Source organism: Podarcis vaucheri, assembly GCF_965113315.1.
Source record: "Podarcis vaucheri genome assembly, chromosome: 13".
NCBI classification, from domain to species: Eukaryota; Metazoa; Chordata; class Lepidosauria; order Squamata; family Lacertidae; genus Podarcis; species Podarcis vaucheri.
Genome location: NC_138751.1, coordinates 46,425,468 through 46,450,034, shown reverse-complemented (window position 1 = coordinate 46,450,034; position 24,567 = coordinate 46,425,468). Strand labels below are relative to the sequence as shown.

General features: G+C 42.9%; 1 protein-coding gene across 5 annotated transcripts; it reads right to left on the bottom strand.

The window, feature by feature from the left end:
• Positions 1-78: 78 nt before the first annotated feature.
• Positions 79-24,171, bottom strand: LIMD2 (LIM domain containing 2). Of its 5 annotated transcripts, none has more exons than XM_082195193.1 (5): positions 24,090-24,171; positions 6,848-6,985; positions 4,465-4,509; positions 2,449-2,588; positions 79-1,444 (listed from the first exon to the last, which is right to left on the bottom strand). In XM_082195193.1, exons 2-5 carry the CDS (start codon positions 6,887-6,889, stop codon positions 1,285-1,287), a joined length of 387 nt encoding a protein of 128 aa, XP_082051319.1. In that variant the 5' UTR covers positions 6,890-6,985; positions 24,090-24,171; the 3' UTR covers positions 79-1,284. The 5 variants fall into 5 exon arrangements, with proteins under 5 accessions (XP_082051319.1, XP_082051315.1, XP_082051317.1 ...); XM_082195189.1 differs by lacking the exon at positions 24,090-24,171 and adding an exon at positions 23,373-23,594; XM_082195191.1 differs by lacking the exon at positions 24,090-24,171 and adding an exon at positions 23,377-23,594.
• Between the last annotated feature and the right edge of the window lie 396 nt (positions 24,172-24,567).

The window sequence follows — 24,567 nt, the reverse complement described above, 5'->3', positions numbered from 1 at the left end:
ATAGGGAAACTTGCATGTAATGGGATAAGTTGTAAATTTCACCACCTCAAACTGTTTCACAGAACAACATGAAGCAAGAAAGGTTCAGAAAACTTATATTACAAAAATAAGACAGCAGACAGCGCAACTCTGGACACAACACCACGAGTTTGTGCTTCAGCTTAACCACGTACCACTGAAAAAGGCAAATATAAAAGATAGACATTGAATGCTTCCCCAGGATTTAAGGCTAAATGTTTGGGCAGAACCGAGCTGATGAAAATGAAGGTGCAAGGTTTGGAATCCCATCCAATTCCTGTTTCGTGTTCAAAACTGGATTGGTATGCACATTTCAGTCACTGTTGCATTATCTCCACACTCGCCCTCTGTTTCTCCAGGATTGCTTCTCCCGCCCTTTCGTCACAATAGAAAACTAGTTGCTCTGGAAAGCAGCATGTTCTCTTTCCATGCTTTCTTAGCAGGACTATCTATGAGTGTGATCTCTGCAGCAGAAGCACACAGTCTCCCAGCAGGAAAAGAAGTACAGGCTAATCTGGGAATGTTTTAAATAAAGGGAGAGGTAGAAATGAATTCTGGCCAAATTAATATTCAGCATTTACTGTGTGCCCTGCCCCATCATAAAATTTCCTTTTAAAGCGGGATTTGTGTTTATCCAGACAACCAGATATTTTAATTGAGCCATTCTCCTTTGCCACTCCATAACTGGATGGGATGGGATTGGATTGTAAACATAAGGTGTAGTAGGCATTAAAGCCTGCTGGAAAAGTTTCTCTGGCCCAAGGTTCTATGACAAAGGAAATTGTAACCTGGCAATTTCCCCAATCTAGGCTATTTCGTGGGATCTGTAGTTGAGTTTGCAAGATGTGTGACAAGTGAGGGGGGAGTTTGCATTCCACATGGTAGTGCACAGGAGAAGGTGTGGTAAACATGGATCTCTCCTGCTCAGGAGCTTATATCACAGATGCAATCACATTAAAGAAGTCTGGAAATACAAGCCCCAGTATCTGTTGCTTCATTCATGCACCCCCTGTCCCCCGCCAGCATGCTGCTGTGCCTGCTCTTACATGATTTGTTCAAGATCCTCCATTCTCACCCCTCCATGGGCACAGTGTCTGGGGTTCCCAGATACGCAGGTAGCATTGCTCCCACAACACTGGAACCATCCTCTTGTTTCTGCCTGGCTTTCCCTGCTCCCAGCAACCCTTGCAAGCTCCACTGCTTTCCATCAGCTCAGTTCATCCCCATACCAGGGCTCTCAAAGTGGGGAAATTGGGGCCTGCTTCGTCATGCTGTATCGGTCCCGTTCTCCACCTCTTTCTGCAGCCAGAGTTGCTTGTGTTGCTTGCGCCCAAAGCCCTCGTCATAGTTGCCTTTGCTCTTGAATAGCTGCTGGAAGTGTGGCTTGCAGTAGAATTCCCCGTGTAGAGCTGCATAACTACCCAAACTGGAAGGAAGGGAAAACACATGTTAAAGCCCACCTAGGAAAAAGACTGAAGAAACACAACAGGAGAGAACATAAGAGAATGAGGCATGAAGGCTAGTTTGTCCCTGCCACTGCCCCTTCTTTGTTAAAAGGCTGAGCTTACACCAGCGTTTTTGTTTTACATGGAAATCTCATCAGAATGAGAGCTCCCCATAACTCTTAAGCTTACCATCTCTTAAAAATGTGGGCAAAATGAATTGGTCCAAGAAAGTCACATTTGCAAGAAAAGGCAACCTTAGAAGAATTTATAGAAATTGATTGCATTGTGGCAAGGTTTTCATAATTTAAAAAGATCCCTTCCAACTAATCTCAAAGTGATGACTTCTGTTCTCCTAACTGTAAGACATAAAAGGTGTCTAGTTGCATAAACTTGGCATTTAGTCTACAATCCTATATCTACATACCTGAGAGTAGACCCTACTGGACTGAATGGTACTTTTCAACAGAGAGGTATGTTTAATCCCTTAATTTGCCCTCATCACCTTGGCAGAGTAGGAAAGGGAGGAGTAGTGCCCTCTCATCCTACTCTTTAAATCTGTGTCAATATTCACAACTGCATAAAGCTGAAACAAAAAAGTGTGGTCTTATGTACGTGCCTTTCAGACCAAACCTCTCACCCTCTTCTGATCAAGATTCAAACTTCAGAGCAGTTGTCACTGCTGAAAGAAAAACTGTCCTCTACCTCAATCCCACACTGTGGACAGACTGCTGTGAACCTCAGTACAGCATCTGGAGAACATGAAATTTCATAAAGGAAGTAAATGGGTTTCTTATTCAACCAACATTTCTGGTTCGTCTTGTGCTTGTCCCCAGTTCCTCACTGGTTTTCTGGGGTGCAAGTAGGCCTACCATAAAGATAAGATTGGTGGGGAGAGTGTGACATGAACCCAACCACCTAGCCTCCCATCCCCAAATCCTCTTCACCTTCCCCAATTGCAAAGTTTTGCTTCCCCTGCCCTTCTCACCTGAGCTTGGTGTGGCAGTGCTTGCAACAGAAACAGCTGTTGTGGAAGACAAATTTATCGGCCACAAGGCGCTCCATGGGATAGACAGTTTTCTGGCAGGCACTGCATGTCTCCTTCACCTGGGCCTTCAAGCTGAAAGACTGAGTGACAGCAGCAAAAGCACAATGTAATCTCACAGTATATCCAAATATATAAAGAGAGTTAAAACAACTACACATTTAAAAACATCTAGAAACAACAACTGCTAAAATAAGTTTTAAATCCAATACAAATACCACCCAGGATAACAAACTCCACTTAGAAGGCTTGTTGAGAGAGGAAAGTCTTCAATCCTAACTTAAATGACAATAGAGATGATCCTTGAGTGATATATAATGGGATGGAGTTCTGCCAAACTGAAGGCTTGCTTCCAAAGTAATGTGAAGCGGACCTCCTAAGAAGATGTATCCTTTTATGTATCCTGGTTCCATGCTGTAAAGGGTTCTGTATACCAGTACTTGCACCATTAATTTATCCCAGTAGCTAATAGGCAGCTGGTGTAATTCTTTCAGCACTGGTGTAATATGGTAATTTCTGCCCCATCCAGCAGCTGAGTCATCACATTTTGCACTAGCTTCTGAGTCAGCCCCAATGTGGAGGGGACCAGCATAAAGACATTGGTGGTCAGGCTATCCCAGCCCAGGAATGGCTGCAGCATCTCTCACTAACCAAAGCTGGTAAGCTCTCCTAGTCAATGAGATCACCAAAGGCTCTAGCATCAGAGATGGATCCAGAGCAGACTACGAATCTGCTCCTTCAGAGGAATATGACCCCACCCAAAGCAGGCATTTGACCAATTATCAGCAGCAGATAAAAAATAATGAAAAGGAGAAAACGTCACAAAAACATAACATATGAATGCACACTAAAAAGCAAGTTCAGCTGGTTCTTTCCACCTTGTTAAGTGTTTATCTATTGCTGCCACATTGCAGCTCAAACAGTATTAGAAGCTGCCTTATGCAGGGTGAGGCCATTGGTCCACCACATCAAGGCAGCAGCTCTCTAAGGTGTCAGGCAGGAGTCCCACGCAGCCCTGCCTGGAGATAGTGGGGATTGAACCTGGCGCCTTCTGCATGCCTAGAGCAACAGCCCTTCCCTCTCCGTGTTAGAACTGAAGTTCTGTGTTTCTACTGAGGGGGAGGAGCTTCAAACCCAAAGTAGTCTGTGCCAGCGGAAGCTCCCTCCTGGGATCAACTTGGGAAAGAGGGATGAGTTTTAATTGGGAGTGCAGCATGCAGGGGAATGGTTAGACCTCTCCTCCCACCCCTATATGGCACGGTTTTGATGCCAATCTCCACCAGTGGTAGCTGTATGTCAAATGCATTTATGCATTCCACATATCATCTCTAGTTTGTCCCTGAGGGGGTGCAATTACAATCTGAGCAAGGACCAGAGGGGAAAGGCAAAGGCAGCCTCTTTCTCCATGCACCGCTCCCTCCCTCGAGCTGCGTTACATTCTCAGCAGACTACATAATGTGTAATTTGAGCCTGGAGCTGAATTATTTTGCTTTTGGTACTGTCGCATGCATATGGTGTGCATCCTTTGAAGATCCATAAACAAAGTTACCCCCAACAACAGGATGCAGGAACATGAGCTACAGCGATGGAGCCGTTTGCCTTTAAAAAGAACTATGAGGTGATGGGAAAGCTTTAAAGATCCAACTGAGTCAGCAGCTGAGATAAGAACTATAAAGCAATTTATATACTAATAGGTGCCTTAGAAGCCTCTAAAAAGGATAATCAATAACAGGGTTTTTTGCTTCTTTAAAGAAAGATCAAAAAGAATTGCATATTCACTTAATAAGTTCCAAGGATGCTGAGGCCAGTAAAATTGTCATTTTCTACAGCGATGGTACAAGGCTGCTTCTGAAGCAAAGAGGAGTTGCAGGGGTTGTTGTGCTGTGTTTTTATTTGATTGTTCCCACACCCTCTGGGGAAACATTCATGCCCAAAGGTAAAAACTGGGGTGGTAATTACCTTGGATCTCTGCACGGTGGATGCCCCTGAGTTGCTCTTTGCCTCCTAAAGAAAGAGGAGAGGGAAAATGCAATTGATAATTATACAGAGTAGAGAGCATCATGTTATGATCTGCATTAAGAAACAATGGGGAATAGAAAGAGATAGCAGAACCCATAGAATCACAATTGTAAGCTTTGATACTGCCACTTTTTAAGCAGTTTTAGAATTTCATATTTATGTCCCATTTCACACTTTCGTCCTAGACCATTATGTAATGCACTGTTTGGGCTCAAGGCAGACAACTACCATAAGCAAGTTCTCAATAACCACCTTAAAGGGAGATTATTTCTTAGAGTTGGAACATAACTGTGCGAGTCCTGTTTAACTCACATTGATTTTCCAAAGAATACTAGAATTTGTAGGATTTTTTAAAGAACAGATAATTGCTTCCACAAACTACAATCCACAGGATTCATTGGAAGGATAAGTGAACATAAATTTTGAAAACAACCGTGTCTTCTGCATGTCTACCCAGAAGTAAGTCCCACTGAGTTTGAATTCAATGGGCTGACTCCCCAGTAAAAGATACGGGATTTCAGCCTGATGAATTTATTATGACATCAACTTTTGTGTAAAAACAACCACAGATCTTGGATAGTATCACTAACTGGCAAAGGAAGAAAAGTGGAGTGGGGAGGACTCCAGGGAACAGAAATGCAATTTATTGTAAGTCCAGTGCATTTCAGAAAACTCCTTTTTCAAGGGCACTGCAAGTATATGAACAGAATGAATAGGATAGTTTTAAGACGTTAATAGCCATGTTAAGGTAGTTTTCTGTTTCTAGGATGAATTTTGTTATCATTATTTGTATCTTTTTTAAATTGTTTAGAAACAGAATAAATACAAGAAAATATATCAAATTCACATTAAGTAAAACTTATCTTTTTTGTAATGTTTGCTGCAATATTTTAACATCAATAAAAATGTCAAACATGCCGAATGAAAAACAGACTCCTTAGAAAGAGAGGAACCCCACAAAAATATTGATGTAACAAAAATCAGTTATCCTGATTAGTAAAACATAAAAAACATACTAAAATATGGTGAACAGACATGAGAAAATGAACTAATAATTTTTAACGATTCTCACATCCAAGGTTTACTAGTCCTGTTGCAAGAAGCATCCAAAATGGAACATTACATCAACTTGAGCCATGTGTCTATGCAGTCAAGCGCTACAAATAAAGGAGAATTCTAAAATGGAAAACTTTCACCAGGTGCAATGCTTAAGGTTAATCAACTGGAATGAAAGGAGGAAATGACCATAAAATGTAAAAAGAACAGTCTGGGGCTTAAATGAATTCAAAATATGCATAATAACCAGTCACAACATGCCCAAATGGCTAAAAACTGCAATTCGACACTTCTGTGCATGCGCAAAGCACGATTTAGCGCTTCTGCGCAGGCACAGAAACCCAGAAGTAACCTGTTTCGGTACTTCCGGGTTCGGCACGGTGTGTAACCCGAAATCACATAACTTGAAGTGTCGGTAACCCGAAGTACCACTGTAGTGAGTTCCTGTCCCAAGCAAGTGTTCATTAAGCAAGCAAGCAAGCAATGCATAGCTTGTGCTATCGTCAATTAACGCTGCTGCTGCTGCAAATGGTCACTGTGATTGTTTTGCATACGTTTAAGTTTTAATTAAATTGTCCCAGACACATAGCCCTTGCGTGGGAGTCTACAACTGCTATCTGTGAGAAACTTTCCATTTGTTCTGATGAAGTGAGAAACAGGATGCAAAGCAAGCAATCTCATTATCGTAACTTGAAGTGTTTGGAGAAACTGTTATGCAACAGTGGCTACTGCTTATAGTTGTATATGTTCACTTTGCATGTTGCTTTGTTTTGTCAATTTGTAAATCACTTTTATACCTTTTTAGGGTTCCTCTGATTTTGTTTGTTTTTACTTACATCCTTGGGGCCCTTCTCCTTTGTTTTGGTTAAATATTATTTCCAATGGAAGATTACTTTCCATGCATCTGATGAAGTTAAGATTCTAGTCTGTGAATGCTTATGCCATAATAATTTGCTAGACTTTAAAGTGCCATCTTTTGGGTGCTTTTGCTGCAACAGACTAGCATGTCAGTTTTATATTTCATAGAATCATAGAGTTGGAATAGACCACAAGGGCCATCGAGTCCAACTCCCTGCCAATTTGAATAAGCAAAGGTGCAGTCCCTTACACACTTACCTGGGAGTAAATCTTATGGAACTCAGGGGTACCTACTTCGAAGCAGACATGCATAGGATTGGACTGTGGGGCACATGTCATCTCCCCTCAACCCACCCCCCAGGAAGTAGCAGCAACCTCTTCAATCTGAAATCTTGATTACATTACATACATTAGCGGAGGCTGTGCTGGCTGGTCCCTTGGCTTGGAACATAACTCTACGTTTCCTCCACACAGGTCTGCAGCTTCACTCCCTTGAGTTGGCCAATTCTATCCTGCTGGTATGGCTTAAGTTGGCGCCTCACGATACCTAGGAGGGGGGGGGAAACAGCTAATGCAGCGTCTTGCATTGGAACAATACTTCTGATCCTGAGCTGCAAAACCCAGGAATCTGGTTCACCTTGACATTCCTACGAAAGCTCTACAGTTCACACACTGCCATTTATTTATTTTCCAAGCTTTAATGCATTTTGTCTGAAATAAAGCAATAGAATACATAAAGCAGAATCATCAGTATCTACACAAACATATGAGCATTCAAATACATATCTATCAATATGTAAGTAATCTTAGTTCGTTCATTAATAAATTACTCCTACAAAAACATATCATAAAAAAGTAACCATCAAAACATGAGCAGTAAAATTTCCTAAACTGAATTATCACGCCTATTAATGAGCAAAGTTGGATGGTATCCTGTACTTCATTATTCAAAAACAGCATTTCCCAAAATCCCATTTCTATGCCTTCGACCACACAAACAGAACAGAGCTCCTCTCTGTCTCCTCATTTTGTTAAGCCTCTTCCCTTTCCAGTAAAACTGTTGCTGAAGCATCCTACCTAGTTTCACATCTTACTTGCCATTTGACTCTCTACTATTGACTGGTCCATCACAGGTACATGTAAGGAGGTATACTGTCATACCTGATGACACTCCAGTCTTCACAAGCAGATTATCAAGGCCTCCTTTCTTTGCCACCTGGGTCCTCACAATATAGCACTGTTCTGCAAGACTTTCAGGCTGCTTGAGAAATCTGATTCATTTCCGCTCCCTTCTGTGGTTGACTTGTTGTTTCCTGCTCTCTCTGCTGAGCCGCATGGCTCAAACGTCACACAATCAGTCATGACAAGATCAAAGGTCTCAGGGTTAGACACCACATGGGCAAAAGAGAGGCCAAACCAAAGTTCCCTGCATTTCGCCAATCAAGTAAGGTCCGGAGCAAAAGAGGCTCATAACAAGGCCAGTGACTACTGCCACCACAATTAAAGCTTTCTTAAGCATTAGCGACAGACCACCATGTACAGCTGTACCTCTACTTACGTATCCCTCTGGATACGGAATCTTCGAGTTGCAGCCATGCACCGCGCACACATGCGCAGAAGCGCTCAATCGTGCCGCATGCATGCACAGAAGTGTTCAAGCGCACTGTGCATGTGCGCAGAAGCGCGCCTCTATTTACGTAATTTTTCGGGTGCGAACAGACCCTCAGAATGAATTAAGTTTGCATCCAAACTTAGAGGGTCCACTGTACTATAATTTAGAAAGGATAGAGACAGTACTAAGACTGTGTCAGAGGACCAATCCATATTCAAAATGAAGGATGCAAACTTTCAAGCTACACCAACCCTCTCTGTTAAGAACTTCCATTCTTTCTCAAACAGACATATCCGAAACCTTCCTCTCCGCACAGCTGTTCCATTCTCACACATGCGCTGCATTAGCTTATCTTTCACACATCCTAGCATCTCCACATATGGCAGCATATCCTCTTAAATATTGTAGAGATGCAAAAAAGCAAGAAAACATTGGAAGAGGAGGTGGAGCAATTGGTGAAATGTTTCAGACAAGCATTTATTTAGATCCTATATTTAATTTGTTGAATTGTGTTAAGAAAAACATTTCTGCTGACAAGCAAGAACCAGTATTATATATTCTAACCGTCTTCGCTAAATCTTGGTAAAAGACGACTGAAAAGAACACATTTATGGCCATACAGACAGGGTTTTTTATTTTTATGATGCTTTTCCACAGCTCAAACCATGCTCAAGGCAGCTTGCAACATGAAAAAACACACTTTGCAACATAACAAAAGTAGTCATAAACAATAAATAAAACATTAAAACACACACAACCAAACTGAAGTATTTCCACATAAATCACAAGATCTAAAATATACAAAACAACAGCTACACCTCCCCCCAAAAATAACTATCTCTCTATAAATATTCTTTTTTTTTATAATAATTTTATTGCATTTTTCCAAATTACAAGTAAAACAGAAGAAAAAACAGAACAAAAGAAAAGATAAGAAAAGAAAACAAAGGATTCCATTTCAATAACTTTTTTTTCAAATTTCCATTGGACTTCCCCACATCCCCCGGATAATGCATTCTTGATAATAAAATCATCAGCAAATTATACCCTTATTTCATATATTTCTTTATATTTTCAATTGCAATTTAAGTTTAAATCTCTTGTTCTCCATTTACTCTAAAAATATAACCTGATATCATTTTAACCCATTTAAACTTTGGTTCTTTCACAAATATTAACAATTTCATAAATAATTAAATTTCGTTGCTGGGGCTAGCGTTCTGAATCATACGTCATCTTATGTTTCATACAACTTATAATACTTTTGCAAATAGTCTTTAAATTTTTTCCAGTCCTCCTCCATTGCCTCTTCTCCCAGGTCCCGGATTCTTGCAGTCATCTCAGCCAGTTCCATATAGTTCATCAGTTGCGTCTGCCACTCCTCCAGTGTGGGCAAATCTTGGGTCTTCCAGTATTTGGCGATAAGAATTCTTGCTGCAGTTGTAGCGTACATAAAGAAAGTTCTGTCCTTTGTTAACACCTTCTGGCCGACAATGCCCAGAAGAAAGGCCTCTGGTTTCTTGGGAAAGGTGTACTTAAACACCTTCTTTAACTCATTATAGATCATTTCCCAAAAGGCCTTCAATCTTGGGCACGTCCACCAGAGGTGGAAGAATGTCCCTTCAGCCTCCTTGCATTTCCAACATTTATTGTCAGACAAATGGTATATCTTAGCAAGTTTGACTGGGGTCATGTACCACCTGTACACCATTTTCATAATATTTTCTTTCAAGGCATTACATGCCGTGAACTTCATACCGGTGGTCCATAACTTTTCCCAGTCTTCTGACATGATGTTATAACCAATGTCTTGAGCCCATTTTATCATGGCTGATTTAACTGTCTCATCCTGAGTGTTCCATTTAAGCAGCAAGTTGTACATTCTCGATATTACCTTGGTCTTTGGTTCTAACAGCTCTGTCTCAAGTTTCGATTTTTCCACCTGGAATCCTATTTTTTTATCTAGCTTGAAAACCTCATTAATTTGGGCATAGTGTAGCCAATTTTGCACCTTATCTTTTAGTTTTTCAAAGCTCTGCAATCTCCAATTACCTCCAATATTCTCTATTATTTCCCAATATTTCGGCCAATATGCCTCCATATTGGATGTTTTCCGAGCTTTGGCCTCTATTGGTGAAATCCACCTCGGAGTTTTACTTTCCAATAAGTCTTTGTATTTTTTCCAGACCATGTATATTGCTTTCCTGACAATATGGTTTTTGACCATTCCATGTGTTTTCCCCTTGTCATACCACAAATACGCATGCCAACCTAGCGAATTGTTGAAGCCTTCCAGATCTAGGACATCAGTGTTTTCCAATGAAATCCAATCTTTCATCCAGCAGAAGGCCGCAGCTTCGTAATATAACCTTAAGTCCGGCAGGGCAAACCCCCCTCTCTCCTTTGCATCAGTTAATATTTTAAACTTTATTCGGGGCTTTTTGCCCTGCCAGACAAATTTAGAAATGTCCTTCTGCCACTTTCCAAAACAATCCACTCTGTCCACAATCTGCAAGGCCTGGAACAAAAACAACATTTTTGGCAAAACGTTCATTTTTATAGCTGCGATTCGGCCTAACAAGGATAATTTCAATCTTGACCAAATTTCTAAGTCTTTTTTAACTTCTGACCAACATTTTTCATAGTTATCTTTAAATAGATTCAAATTCTTAGAAGACAGATTGACCCCCAGGTATTTCACTTTTTTAACAATGTTTAGTTCTGTTTCTTTCTGAAACTCCTCTGTTTCAATAACCGTCAGGTTTTTCCCTAACACCTTAGTTTTTTGTTTGTTCAGCTTAAAACCCGCCACCCGACCAAATTTCTGAATCAATTCCAAAACTCTTTTTGTACTAGGTTCTGGCTCCTGTAATGTTAAAACCAAGTCATCTGCAAATGCTTTCAGTTTATATTGTTTCGCTCCGACCCGTATTCCTTGTACCTGCCGATCCTCCCTTATCATGTTCAGCAAAACCTCCAGGACTGAGATAAACAACAGAGGGGATAGGGGGCACCCTTGGCGTGTTCCTTTTTCAATATGAAGTTCTTCTGTCACCACATTGTTCACTATCAACTTAGCTTTTTGTTCAGAATAGATTGCCTCTATTCCGTTCTCAAACCCCCTTCCCACTCCCATCCCTTCCAAGTTTTTCTTCATAAATTTCCAAGAAATATTATCAAAGGCCTTCTCCGCGTCGATAAAGATTAACACCGCTTTGGTGTTAATATTTGTTTGTAAAAGTTCCAAAATATCGATAATGTTCCTGGTATTATCATACAAATGTCTACCTGGGAGAAAGCCTGCTTGGTCCTTATGAATTACTTCATTTAATACTTTTTTAAATCTGTTAGCCAAAACGTCCGCAAATATTTTGTAATCCACATTTAGGAGTGAGATGGGGCGATAGTTCTTAAGTTGAGTCTTTTCAGTTTCCACTTTAGGTATCAATGTGATGAATGCTTCTTTCCACGTATCTGGTGTCCTCCCTCCCCCCATAATATAGTTGCAAACCTCCATTAATGGTTGTATCAGATAGTCTTTTAAAGTCCTGTAATATTTGGAGGTAAGTCCATCGGGGCCCGGAGATTTGCCTAGTTGCATATTCTGAATGGCATCCTCGATTTCCTGTAGTGTTATTTTACAATTCAAGATTGATCTCTTCTCTTGAGATAATTTTGGAAGGCCATTATCTTTCAAGAATTGTTCTATCTCAATTGCTTCCTCAGGTTCTTGTGTGTACAATTTTTTAAAATATTTCTGGAAACACTTTCTAATTTCTCCTGGTTTCTGAAAGTTTTTCCCTTCAACTTCTAGGTTGGTAACATAATTTAATTTTTGTCTCTTTTTCAACTGCCAAGCAAGTAGTTTCCCACATTTGTTTGCAGATTCAAAGGATCTTTGTTTCATTTGTTTGATTTTCCATTCCACTTCTTGGTTAATCAATTTCGCGTATTGTGACTGGTGGAATTTTATTTCTCTTAAAGTCTCTTTTGATTTTGGATTCACTCTTAATTTTTTCTCCCCATCACTTATCTTCTCCAAAATCTTGTCTTTTTTACTATTCCAGAGTTTTTTCTTGATTGTATTCTGTTGTATCAGGAACCCTCTCATAACAGCTTTGCTTGCGTCCCAGATAATTCTTTTTTCCACTGAGGTATTCAAGTTGATTTCGAAATAATCCTTTAAAGTTTTTTGGGCCTTCTTTACGATCTCTTGATCTCTTAACAAGTTGTCATTCATTTTCCATCTGAAGGAATCGGCAGTAGTAAATCTCATTTCCATTTTCAAAGCGTTATGGTCGGAGCAAGTCTTTGGGCAGATTTCTATTTTTGTAGTCTTAGGTGCCAGCCCTCTAGTTGCCCAGATTTGGTCGATTCTTATCCATGACAGGTGGGCCTCAGAAAAGAAAGTTCCTTCTTTACCTAGGGGGTTTCTCGTCCTCCATAAATCAATTAAGTCCATATTGTCAGTTAATTCAAAGAAAGTTTTTGGTAGTCTTCCATCTTTAGTCAGATTCTGATTCTGTGACTTATCCATCAAAGTGGAGACAACCCCATTCATATCTCCCATCATAATGATGTTGGAGTAGTCCAGATAGTCCAGTAGTGTCTCATGCAGCTTCTTATAAAATTCTGATTTCCCCTCATTTGGTGCATAGATTCCTAGTATCAAAACTTTTTCTCCTTGGGTCGAAATTTCAATAGCCAGGATTCTTCCTTGTTCATCTTTAAACAAAAATTTTGGTGATAAATTCTCTTTAGCATAGATCACCACACCTCTCTTCTTAACTCGGTCTGATGAGATAAATTCTTGGCCTAATCTTTTGTTTATTAACACCTTCCTATGTAACCTGGTCACATGGGTTTCTTGCAAGCAAATTATGTCCAAGTTCTCTTTCTTTAATATATGAAAAATCCTTTTGCGTTTTTCTGGGGAATTCGCGCCATTAATGTTCCAACTGTAAAGCTGCAGAGACATCCTGTATCAATCTGTTGTTACTCTTATTGGGTGTCTTCTTTTTTGTCCAAATCCGAAGGTGGTGGTTCTTTTCCTAGCACTGGTGGTGGCCAAATGGCTGCCACTCCTTTCTGCAAGTCTTCTCCGTGGTCGTGTAGGAACTTCTGGCTATCCTCTTTCGTTTTGATCTTTATCTTCTTTCCTTTGTATTTAAACGAAAGACCCTGTGGAAACTCCCACCTGTAAGGTATTCCGTTGCCTCTCAAAAGTCCAGTTAGGTCGGTGTAGTTAGATCTTAGATCCAGTAATTGTTTAGGTATGTCCTTGTAAATTTGTGCTCTTCTGTCCTGGATCTCAAGTGCTTTATTAAAGTGTAGGTCAAGTAGCTTGTCTCTCTCCTGCTTGGTCCTTAAGATAATCAAACAGTCCCTAGGTCTGTCCTTCCCAGCCGCCCTTCCCAATCTAAATGCAGTTGTTATTTTAAAATCTGTATCTTCGTTTATGCCCCAGAATTTAGAAAATTCTGCTGTCAAAAAGCCAGTCAAATCCTCTTTCTCAATCTCTGGAATAAAGCGTAATCTCAAATTATTTTCCTTGTTTCGCAGTTCCACCAAAGACAGATAGGCCTGCTGGTCAGTAATATGTTTATAGAGTGGCCTTACCTCTCCTTTCAGTTCCTCTACTTCTTTAGTTACTGCTTCTACTTTCTCATTCGCAGCCTCGGCCAGTTTTCGATTTTCAGATACTACGTCCTTTAGGTTTCCAATATCTTGTGAATGCTTAGCCACCTGTTCAGAAAGTTTGTTAATTGAAGATGTAGCTAAGTCAATTTTTGCAGTCTGATCATCCACTTTTTTGTTCAAAATTGCAAATTGTTGTAGCATTTCCTCTAGAAGAATGTTGGATCCCCCAGCTGCCATATCTTCTTCACTTGTTAATTGTTCTAATTCTTCAGCTGGGGTTGTTGGTAATGATACAGCCTGTAGTACCGCAGGGACTGAAGATCTACGGCCCTGGGAAACCAAAGTTGTTTGTACCAATTTGCCTTTCCCTGCTTTCGACGCAGCTCTTGTTTTTGGTTTGCCACTCATTCCACCCTCATTCCACACCTGTCTTTGGATTCAAGGTCAAGCTGTCAAAAGTTCCATGGGAAAGACAGGCCTCAGAATGAGTCACCAAGCCACAGAGAGACAAAACAAAGTCAGTTCTCAGGAAATTGTAAATCCCAAACTCCACTAGAGGGAGTATAGCTCAGTTCATGAAAGAAGAAACAAAGTTTCAGTCGCCATTAAAGTTCCTACAATTAGACAAGTTAATAAATATCTTTAGAGAAGAACTTTTCCTTCTTGCAGAGCCCTCTCAATTTTGCCACAATAGTTTCTTAAAAGGTGCAAAATACTGTTGCTTAATTGTATCCACCGATAGACATCTGTTTCAACTTTGTAAATATATCCGCAACATAACTTTTACCCGCTGCAAGTCCAGGGCTAGGGGTTCTCAAGTCTTTAAAGTTTTGAAAATTTTAGCAGAGAAGAAACCCCAATTAAAATAGACACAGTCACAGAAAATTAGAAATAACTTGCCTTTCCCTTCAATTTCCAAGCTTCTCCAGACGTATGGTATCTCTCTTTTTAAAACCTTTTTCTATTGCTTCCAGCTTGTCAGTTTCTTTGCCTTTAATCATTAAGCACCTCCGGGAGACGGACTTCCTTTTTCTCGTCTCCCGCTTTCAGCCGAATTCACAATTTGTAATCCAATCTCATATAAATCCTACTCACGAGTAGTTGATTTGTAATCCAATGTAAAGGAAGAAAGGTCGGCGCTCATCGGTAACGGCCGCGCGGCTTCACTCCCGCAGAAAGAGCGATGAATCCACAGCACCGCTTCCCCTCCGCGCTTCCGGAGCCCCTTACGGGGTCCCTTCTTCGTTTTGGGGGTCGCTCTCGGTGCCCGCCGGATCCCACGGCCACGAGCTCGCTCTGCTCGTGGTTTAACTTAATGGGTCGTCGCTTCGCCGTAGCAAACGACCCTTTTCTGCGGAGCCCCTCTCTGCAGCGCAAAGAGGACCGCCATTACCCGTTTCGCGCCGCCTCCGGAAGTCTCTCTATAAATATTCTTATTGTATAGCTCTCAAACTGTCCTCTGACTGTCCCTGCAATACAGTGGTACCTCGGGTTAAGTACTTAATTCGTTCCAGAGGTCCGTACTTAACCTGAAACTGTTCTTAACCTGAAGACCACTTTAGCTAATGGGGCCTCCTATTTCCTACCTAATGGGACCCACTATTTCTGGGTTAGCGGAGTCTGTAACCTGAAGCATATGTAACCTGAAGTGTATGTAACCTGAAGTGTATGTAACCCGAGGTACCACTGTACACAGATGCTTCTCTTCCACACGATTAAATACCCCTGACACTTCTGGGATTTCCTCTTATTGCATAGTCAGAATAACCTGCTGGGGTGGGGGTGGAGAATCGAAGAGTATCAGCAGGGAGCATGCAGAGATGCTGATAAGAAGCCCAAGGGCAGCAATGGTCGCTCTAGGAGTGACTGACCAGGAGAAAGAGGCAGTCCACCCGGGCAAAGGAGGTGGTGGAGGCAGGCAGGCGAACCCAGCCTGAGTAAGTTCTGGGCGAGCGCCTTCTCAGGTTCTGTCTGCCTGCGCCTTTGCCATCTGCAAGCAATTTGAGCTGGCAATACATTGCAGCTCCCCAGCACAGCGCAGGTAGGCAGTCGGATGGGAGTGAGGTGTGCTGTGCTGTCAGCAGCTGGGGAGCCAGCTGCGATGTATTGCCAGCTCAAGAAGTCTGAAACCTGTATCACAATCTGATCATCACACTGGTTTCAGACAATTTATCAAAATATCGCCCAGCTATAGACACGGCATACAATCTATTGTATTCTTACAGAGATTCTGACAGCTTCAACAATATAATTCCCTATTTGGTTCCCTATATGATATATACAGTATCAACAAAAAGATCTTCAGCATTAATATCTTTGTTTCCATTGTGTAGCAATGATTTTTCCAAATTTTTGCAGGCCTTAAGTACATCTTCAACAAAAAAAATCTACTGAAGATGTACTTAAGGCCTGCAAAAATTTGGAAAAATCATTGCTACACAATGGAAACAAAGATATTAATGCTGAAGATCTGTGCTGTGAACTTATAGCAATAGCTCAAAGATTTCCACAAGAAGTATTTCTTTTCATATTACAACAAAAACTCCTGGATAATGTGTCTAACATTTCTGTTGTTCTAAGGATCCTTCTCACACGTCCAGTGTCGGTGGCAAGTGTTGTACAGTGGTACCTCGGTTTACATACTTAATTCGTTCCTGAAGTCCGTTCTTAAACCGAATCCATTCTAAAACCGAGGCCCGCTTTCCCTAATGAGGCCTTCCACCGTTCGGTTTCCGTTTGTAGACCGAGGTAAAGTTTGAAAACCGGAACACTACTTCCGGTTTTGTGGAGTTTGTAAATCGAATCATTTGTAAACAGGACTGTTCTTAAACCGAGGTACCACTGTACACTGTTTCTCAAAGCTCAAACTTATATCAATTGAACATGCCCAGGCATCAGCACTTGACCTGAAGGAACTGGTGACAAAATCTTCAAAGGAAAAGTCATGCAAAGTGAGATTCTGATGTGTTTGAAACTGAAACTTCAAAGAGACTTAACTTTTAATGTCACAATTCACAAGGTTATTCACAATGATGTGTGCAAAAATATTTTCTTTTGTATTTAAGATAATCAAAGGTTGTTGTTATTACCAATTCTTGCAATTTAAAATAAATGTAGCAGTTTCAAGTTTTGAGCTTTTCATTTTTTCTACAATACATCTGTTTTTGAAAATTTAAGTTGGCATGGGGGGTGGGGGAGGTGCAAGTAGTAAGCCTTGCCTGGGGCACAAAATAACCTGGCACAACCACTGCTCATAGCCCATTAACTGTTAGCTTAAAAGAAGGAACTCGTTCCCCCTCTGGTTCATGCAAGGGTGATAGCAATCAAAGGCAACCACATGCTGTTCAACATTCTTAATTCTTATGAAACAAAAGACATACCTGCTATTCAGGTCAAGTTTTCCATAACTAATTTTCTGTTGCACTTCAGTTTCATAGAGGCTGCTTATCCTTTTTAACACAAGGGGTTTATTACAAGTAAACGCTTCTGAACGTTCACTGTTCTTTTCCAGGTTACCGGTATAGATTTCTTATATAAATATTTAACCATTAATAGGCACTAGAGTTCAAATCCTGCATGACAGTAACAGTTCTGTGTATAAAGGAGTATATGGGGCAAAGGGTTTACCTCTCTACAGCCTGCTCCCTAACAGTGCAAGAAGAGTCTAGATGAAAAAGGTGCCTAGGACAGAGGTTCTGCGGAGAGTTAAGTAGCAGTTAGAGGATTGCACCTCACTCTTCAGTCCTTTTGGCTCCTTTTGTTCCTCAAAACAAACTCTCCACTTTATACATGATTGGTGCAGACCTTAAGAACTAACTGGAAATGAGGTTTGGGTTTAAGGCAAGGGTGAGGAACCTGCGGTCTTCCAGGTGTTGTTGGACTCCCACTACCCCTGAATATTAGCCATGCTGGCTGGGTCTAGGAAAATAGGAACCTGTCTTATACAGAGTCAAACTATTGACTCACAATTTTCTTCTCTGACTGGTAGTGGCTCTCCAAGTTTTCAGACAAGGGTGTCTCCCAGCCATGCCTGGAGATACTGAGAACTAAACTGAGACCATCTGTATGTAAAGCATATGCTCTTGCACTAGGACATAGCTCTTCCATTCTTAAACAGAATTAGACTCCAACAAGACCTAGGGAACCACAAGTTAACCATCCCTAGTTTAAAGACTGTATTGCAGTTTGGGTCCTAAAGACACATAGGCATTTGGCAACCGTGTTATAAAGCAACTGGATACAAGCATATAATAGTGATTTAGATAAGATGCACTCAAGTTTCTTGAGAAGTATCCTGGGGCTCCAAGTTCAATCAAGTATGAGACAATGTGTGCATAACTAAGCATACACACAAAGGAATACTAGGTGTGGGCTAGAAATATATCGTAATATTCAAATCAGATTAAGGAACATTGAAAAACAATACATTGAGTCAGCTGTAAATAAAATTTGCTCCCCCAAGTTTTATGGTTTAAATGCAACAGATAACAGGGTCACTTATATTTCAAAATTAATAATTCCAGTCCAATGCAGGGCCTTTATGTTAGCCCGACTGAACATTTTCCCCTCAGCTTTTGTCATGGGCAGGTATATAAACATCCCCAGAAACGATAGACATTGTGGATGTTTTTGAATGTGCTGGACACAGTAAAACATATTATTTTCTACTGTCCATTGTACAACCAGCTACGCAAACGTGTACTATCCCCGTTTTTTGGGTAGTCTAACATCACAGCACAATGAAAATATCAGATTATATCTGTCTGACATTAACCCAGAAGTAATTGCAAGGGTGGCTAAGTTTTTATCAATAAATAGTATCTCTCAGAGTGGTGAATGGGACTATGTAGTAGGAGATACTTCAGTGAAAATCCTCGTTATTACATATTTTTATATGGCTGCTTATTTGTATATATTTTAACATTTTATATATGGATGTTTTATGATGGCCTATATTTGTAATGCCTAATAAAGGTTTGGTGAAGAAAGTAAGTTATAAAACAACAAAGAGTCCCGTGGAAGCTTAAAGACTTGACACATTTATTATGGCATTATCAGAAACTGAGATATGAAAGCTAGGAGCTAAATGACACCTTAAACCTAGGTTATGGGCGCTACAACAGAATGTCTAGGAGCACTTTTTTTATAACAAAAACACAAAGCTGAAAATGAATGAATTGCAGCTAAAATATTATGTCCATTTTTCACATGGTTTAGTCCTTCCTCTGCCCACGCCCCTAATATTCTTCAGAAAGTAGCCGGAAGTGGGGAGGCAGAAAAAGCTCCTCCTTTCCTTCCACTCTGCAGTTTTAATCTGAAATCTTAGGTGCAGTACTGTACCCAGAGCTCAGAAACTGCTTGTGCTAATAAAATTCCCTGTCGCAAAATGTGCCTAAAACAAAGGGAATTTTGAACACCGGGCATTATCTTTTGTGAACTACAGTCCATTTCATCAAATGCATGACATGTTATTCGGAGTGTGTGTCTGTGAATAGGGTGGAGGGAGATGTTTTCAGTGAGGTCAGAAGGAAATGTGGAAAATTACAGAGGATGATAACTGCCTTCTTAGCAGTGCCATTAAAAAACAAACAAACTGTTGTGTTGATAACACAGATACCCTGCCATTGGTAAGCCAATTAACCCACACAATCCTAGAATCGTAGACTTTTAAGGTACCCCAAGGGTCATCTAGTCCAGTCCCAGTACTGTATAATAAAAATCTGTTGCATCAGTTTAGTCCATGTGAAAGCATGTAACCTCTTGATGAACTATAATTCAACAGCTTCCCTTTGATTATGGCCACCTGGAGGCCCATTGCAGAGTCCTGTCAAGTTGAAATGTTTCCTCCCTGACTCAACTTAAGAAAGTGAGCTGTAATTACTTCAGGTCCAAATGGCACCTAGAAGCCCAAAGGCAAAGTTGCTCTCGGAAAGACATGCCACTTAATAAGTCTCAAAGTGTAGCCATTTGTAAGTAAGACACAACTATTGTGTCTGAGAGCTACTGGGAAAGCCACAAAGTTTGATTAAGTGACACAGCTAGACTGGGATTTGCTCAATAATTAGTATACTAACTCACCAACTACTGAGCTACAGTAGCAAGACCCAAACACATTCAACTAAATGGATTTCGTTCCAAGCAAGGTGTACAAAATGAATAGTTTGAGGGCAAGGGAAGATGGGACTATTTGCCACATAAAGAGAACAGAAGAAAGCATTTCATTATGTACTTAAAAGGAAACAAGATGTTGCTACACATCCTCCTTTCTGGCAGAGGAAAGGGTGTGCTGGAGAGAGAAGAAATCATGCATGCAAAGAGGATCAGAAACCAAGAAGGCTCTGCTTTCTTAAGAACTGCCCTGCTATCGGTAAACTAGCATTTCCCCCCCCCAAAGTAGCCAGCCAGTTGCCTATGGAATCCCACAAACAGGGCATAAAGGTGATGGAGATACCTGCTCTTTGTCCCCAGAATCTAGTATGCTGAGATGTACTATGCTCTATGAGGGATGAGGCACGTGTGACCTTCCAGATGCTCTTTGACTCTAGTTCCCAGCCAACGTGGTCCAGAATGAGTGGAAGTGTAGTTCAACAAACAACTGGAGAGCCACGGGTTTCCCATTCCTGCAGTAGGCTATCACGACTAATAATTCCATCCATTCTGCAAACAGGGTGATAGCTATTGATAGACCAAACCTCCTTCACCACAGCTTTATCAAAACAGTTTCACAAGCCAGCATGGTGACAAGAAAGCCACCGATAGATTCAGCAAACGATGCAGAGAAATGCTGGTCAATTTCCAAAACTCTTTAAGAAACCATTCTCGGCGTCTGCAATGCAAGTGTTCCAAGTTGCACATTATCTAGACAAAGATGATAGTTTCGTTAAGTATGGGCAGAGTTCCCTCTGACCATAGTCATTGCTCACAGTCTGCCTATATTTTTGGAGAGCTTTTTAAGAGATCTGTGTCTTTTAGAACATACCGTCATACCTCAGTTCCACTTCCAAAACACTGGGAAACCAAGGCGCGGCTTCCGATTGGCTGCAGGAAGCTCCTGCAGCTAACTGCAAGCCGCATAAGCCGTGTCGGACGTTCAGGTTCCAAAGAACGTTTGCAAACCGGAACATTCACTTATGGGTTTGCGGCGTTCGGGAGCCAAAACGTTCGACTTGCAAGGCGTTTGGGATCCAAGGTATGACTGTGTAAGGATAGCTCCCTGTTGGTGCATAAAGGTAAAGGGACCCCTGACCATTAGGTCCAGTTGTGGCCGACTCTGGGGTTGCTGCGCTCATCTTGCTTTATTAGCCGAGGGAGCTGGCGTACAGCTTCCGGGTCATGTGGCCAGCAGGACTAAGCCGCTTCTGGCGAACCAGAGCAGCGCACGGAAACGCCATTTACCTTCCCGCCAGAGCGGTACCTATTTATCTACCTGCACTTTAACGTGCTTTTGAACTGCTAGGTTGGCAGGAGCAGGGACCAAGCAACGGGAGCTCACCCCGTCGCGGGGATTCGAACCGCCGACCTTCTGATCGGCAAGTCCTAGGCTCTGGTTTAACCAACAGCGCCACCCGCATAGCAGCACTCAAAAGAAAGAGTTGGATACCAAGATACCTGCAGCCCAACCCTTCGACATCAAAATAGTATTACTGACAGCCGCCTGTCTAACCTTGTGTTAAAACCTCCAAGGAAGAAGATCTTGCCTTTTCTATGCAGTTTCTTACACTACATTTTTTTCTATTACTGAACCAAGATCAAAGCCACTTCTTCTTGCCTATAGTTAGACTGGAAACTTAAATATTTGGAAACTGTTAGCATATTGTTTTTGTCAGTTTTTCTATATATTCTACTCTTTCAGCCTCTCCGCATCATATCTGCCCTTTAAAATCAAATTGTGTTACAGCTTTTTCTGACCTGCAATATCCAGAACTGAACATTCCAAATAAGGTCTTGCCAGGACTCATTCCTCAACTCTTAGAACGGTTTACCATGTTGATAGAAGCTTGAGAACATGTCCAAGTGTATTTGCAAAGTGCATTCCACTTTCCAGCTGGAATCCCCAAAGCTGCCCACAACATTCATAAAATCTAAGTCAGGATTCCTCAACCTTGGCCCTCCAGATGTTTTTGGCCTTCAACTCCCATGATCCCCAGCTAGCAGGACCAGTGGTCAGGGATGATGGGAATTGTAGTCTCAAAACATCTGGAGGGCCAAGGTTGAGGAAACCTGATCTAAGTCAATTGTGAAATTAGGATACCATCCCTGAGTTACTCCCCCTCCAATCAGTTTGTTTTCAATCTGTTTTGCAGAAGCAAAAAAGCAACTCTTAGAGGAGTTTGTGCACTAAAATTCATCCAGTTTGGTGCTAGTGGTCTTCACCACCCAGGTTCCATCATGCACTTGCAAATAAGTTGCAGCTTTGCATATTTGTGCCTTTAAAAATGGGTGTGAGACAGTCCTAATTAATTCAACTTTTGAACCAGCTTCCACCGCTGGAGCATGCGATGATAAAGAACCACGCTCCTCTTTGCATATACAAATGTGTCTTCCTCCTCTCGCTCAAAATTCACCAGACAGAGGCTCGAAGAGCTACTTCCTCAAGCAATATGGAAAACAGAAACAGAAGGAGCATTGCTGATGCTGCGTCTGTAGCGAGCATCAAAGACCGAAGGTCAAAGGCTAAACCCACCCAAAGGAGACCAGTGGTTTCTCTCCGAATCATTTGCCCTGCTCCCTTTATCTTCGACACCTCCATCCTCTCCTTGCACTGGGCAGTTTCCGGGGACATGGGGTGTGCAAATCCCCGGGATGCCAGGTGCAGCACCCAGCACCTTCCTGTGGCACTCAGCGCCAGTGGCGTAGCGTGGGGGGTGCAGGGGGGCCGGCCGCAACATCTGGGGGTTAGGGGGCGCAAATCCACGGGTTAGGGGGTGCAAATTCACGGGTTAGGGGGCGCAAATTACTTGCCTTGCCCCGGGTGCTGACAACCCACGCTACGCCACTGCTCAGCGCACAGAGAGGCGCAGCAGGGATGCCCCCCAAAACGCCATCTCTTTTTGTTCAGGCACAGAGGAGCCACCTCCCCATCTTTTGCAAGGGGGAGGCAAAACACCCCACCCTACCTGAATACACACCCCATCTCAGGGGTGCCAACTTGGGGGGGGGGACACCAGGTAAGCCCCACCCCGCATCATCAATCCCATGAGGTAGCGCACCCATGCCATTTGGATGGGAATTCCCCCTCAACTTTTTTTTGGGGGGGGACCCCCTCGAATATTTTATTAAGGTGGACCTCATTCCCTAGGAGCTGCCTCATCCTCACCCCGGAAATAACAGCTATATTATGGGCAGGCGCTCCCCTCCCATGAAAAGCCCCCTCCAGCCGAGGCTGGGCAGGGCCGGCCCTGCCGTGAGGCAGGAGTGAGGCGGCGGCCAACGTCCCTTCATCTCGTTGAAACCGTTGAGATTTTCCCACAGAATGGAAGAATTGCCTGGGGAGGGGAGGGGTGCTTTGTTTCCCTCCCCCCTTCCCTTTGAGGTGCCGAAATGGGCGCTGGCTTCGGGGAGAGGAGAGAAGGGCGCCCTTTGGCCGCTCCGCCTCAGGCGGCCAAAGCTCTCGGTCGGCCCGCCGACCCCGGAGGAGGAGCGGCCTCCGCCCGCCGCCGTGAGGGGGGAAAGACTCACTCACCCACCCAGGGGCTCCCCGAGGAGGAGCTTCTCTCTCTCTCTCTCTCTCGGCCGCCGAGGAGGAGGAGGAGGAGGAAGGTAGGCGCAGCACGGCCCAAGCCGGGTACGGGTGTCCGTGTGAATGCGCGCGCGCGCGTGTCTTGCCTGTGGCGGCGGCTTCCCCTCAAGAGGTCTCCGGCGCACAAAGCGCGGCGCTCCTCCTCCTCCTCCTCCCGGCGTCTCCTTTGTGCTCCGCGTGCGCGCGCAGCAGCGAAACCCCCCCCCCTCTCCTCACTTTCTCCGCCCCCGACGCCCACCCCCCCCTTCATCTCCCTTCTTGCCGCCGCCTCCATCAACGCGGGGGGGGGGGTTGGGGTGGTGGGAGGGGGGGCTGCTGCTCTTGCTCTGTGGGGTAGTAGGACTAGCCATGGCGAGGGGAAGGAAAGTCTCTCTCCCCCCCCCCTCTATGGGGACAAAAGGTGGCCCCCGAAGGATGCCCCCGCCCCCCCCCAAGACGAAGAGAAGGTCTGTCTCCCTCCCTCCCACACTGCATCAGTGGGGTGGCTGGGTGCCTGCAAGCAAACCGTTCTATTTGGGGGTTGCAATATATATATATATATATAGGGTGACAGGCGGGGTGATCTTTTTGCAAACCGCCTCGCGCGCCGTCAAGGTGCGCGAGGCGGCGCGCGCAAATTGAAACGCCGAGCGGAAGAATAGCAAGCCATAATGAGATTACCCTGCGTCTAGACGCGCGGGTGCTCCGGCTCCTCTCTCCAGCCCACAGACGCCCCTTTGCAACCGATTTCTCTCCGCCGCTGGGTGCGGAGTGTGGCCATCGCGACACCCAGCGGCGATTCCGTTGTTCCATGTGCGAAAAAGCCTCCTCCCCCCCCCCCCGCCGTCCTAAGCATTTACCGTATTTAGCCAATTTTCTGGGTGAGACTGAATTCTCCATGTTTGTCGAAAAGGCAGGAAATGTTGGCTTTTTGCATATTCGCCTCACTTTTAAAATGAACTGATATGCAATGGATTTTTATTATACTGGGTGTTGGACTCGGGATGCCTTGCAACTCTGCAACGCAATAATAACATAATAATAATTAATAATAATAATAATAATAATAATAATAATAATAATAAATACAGTGGTACCTCAGGTTACATACGCTTCAGGTTACAGACTCACTAATCCAGAAATAGTGCTTCAGGTTAAG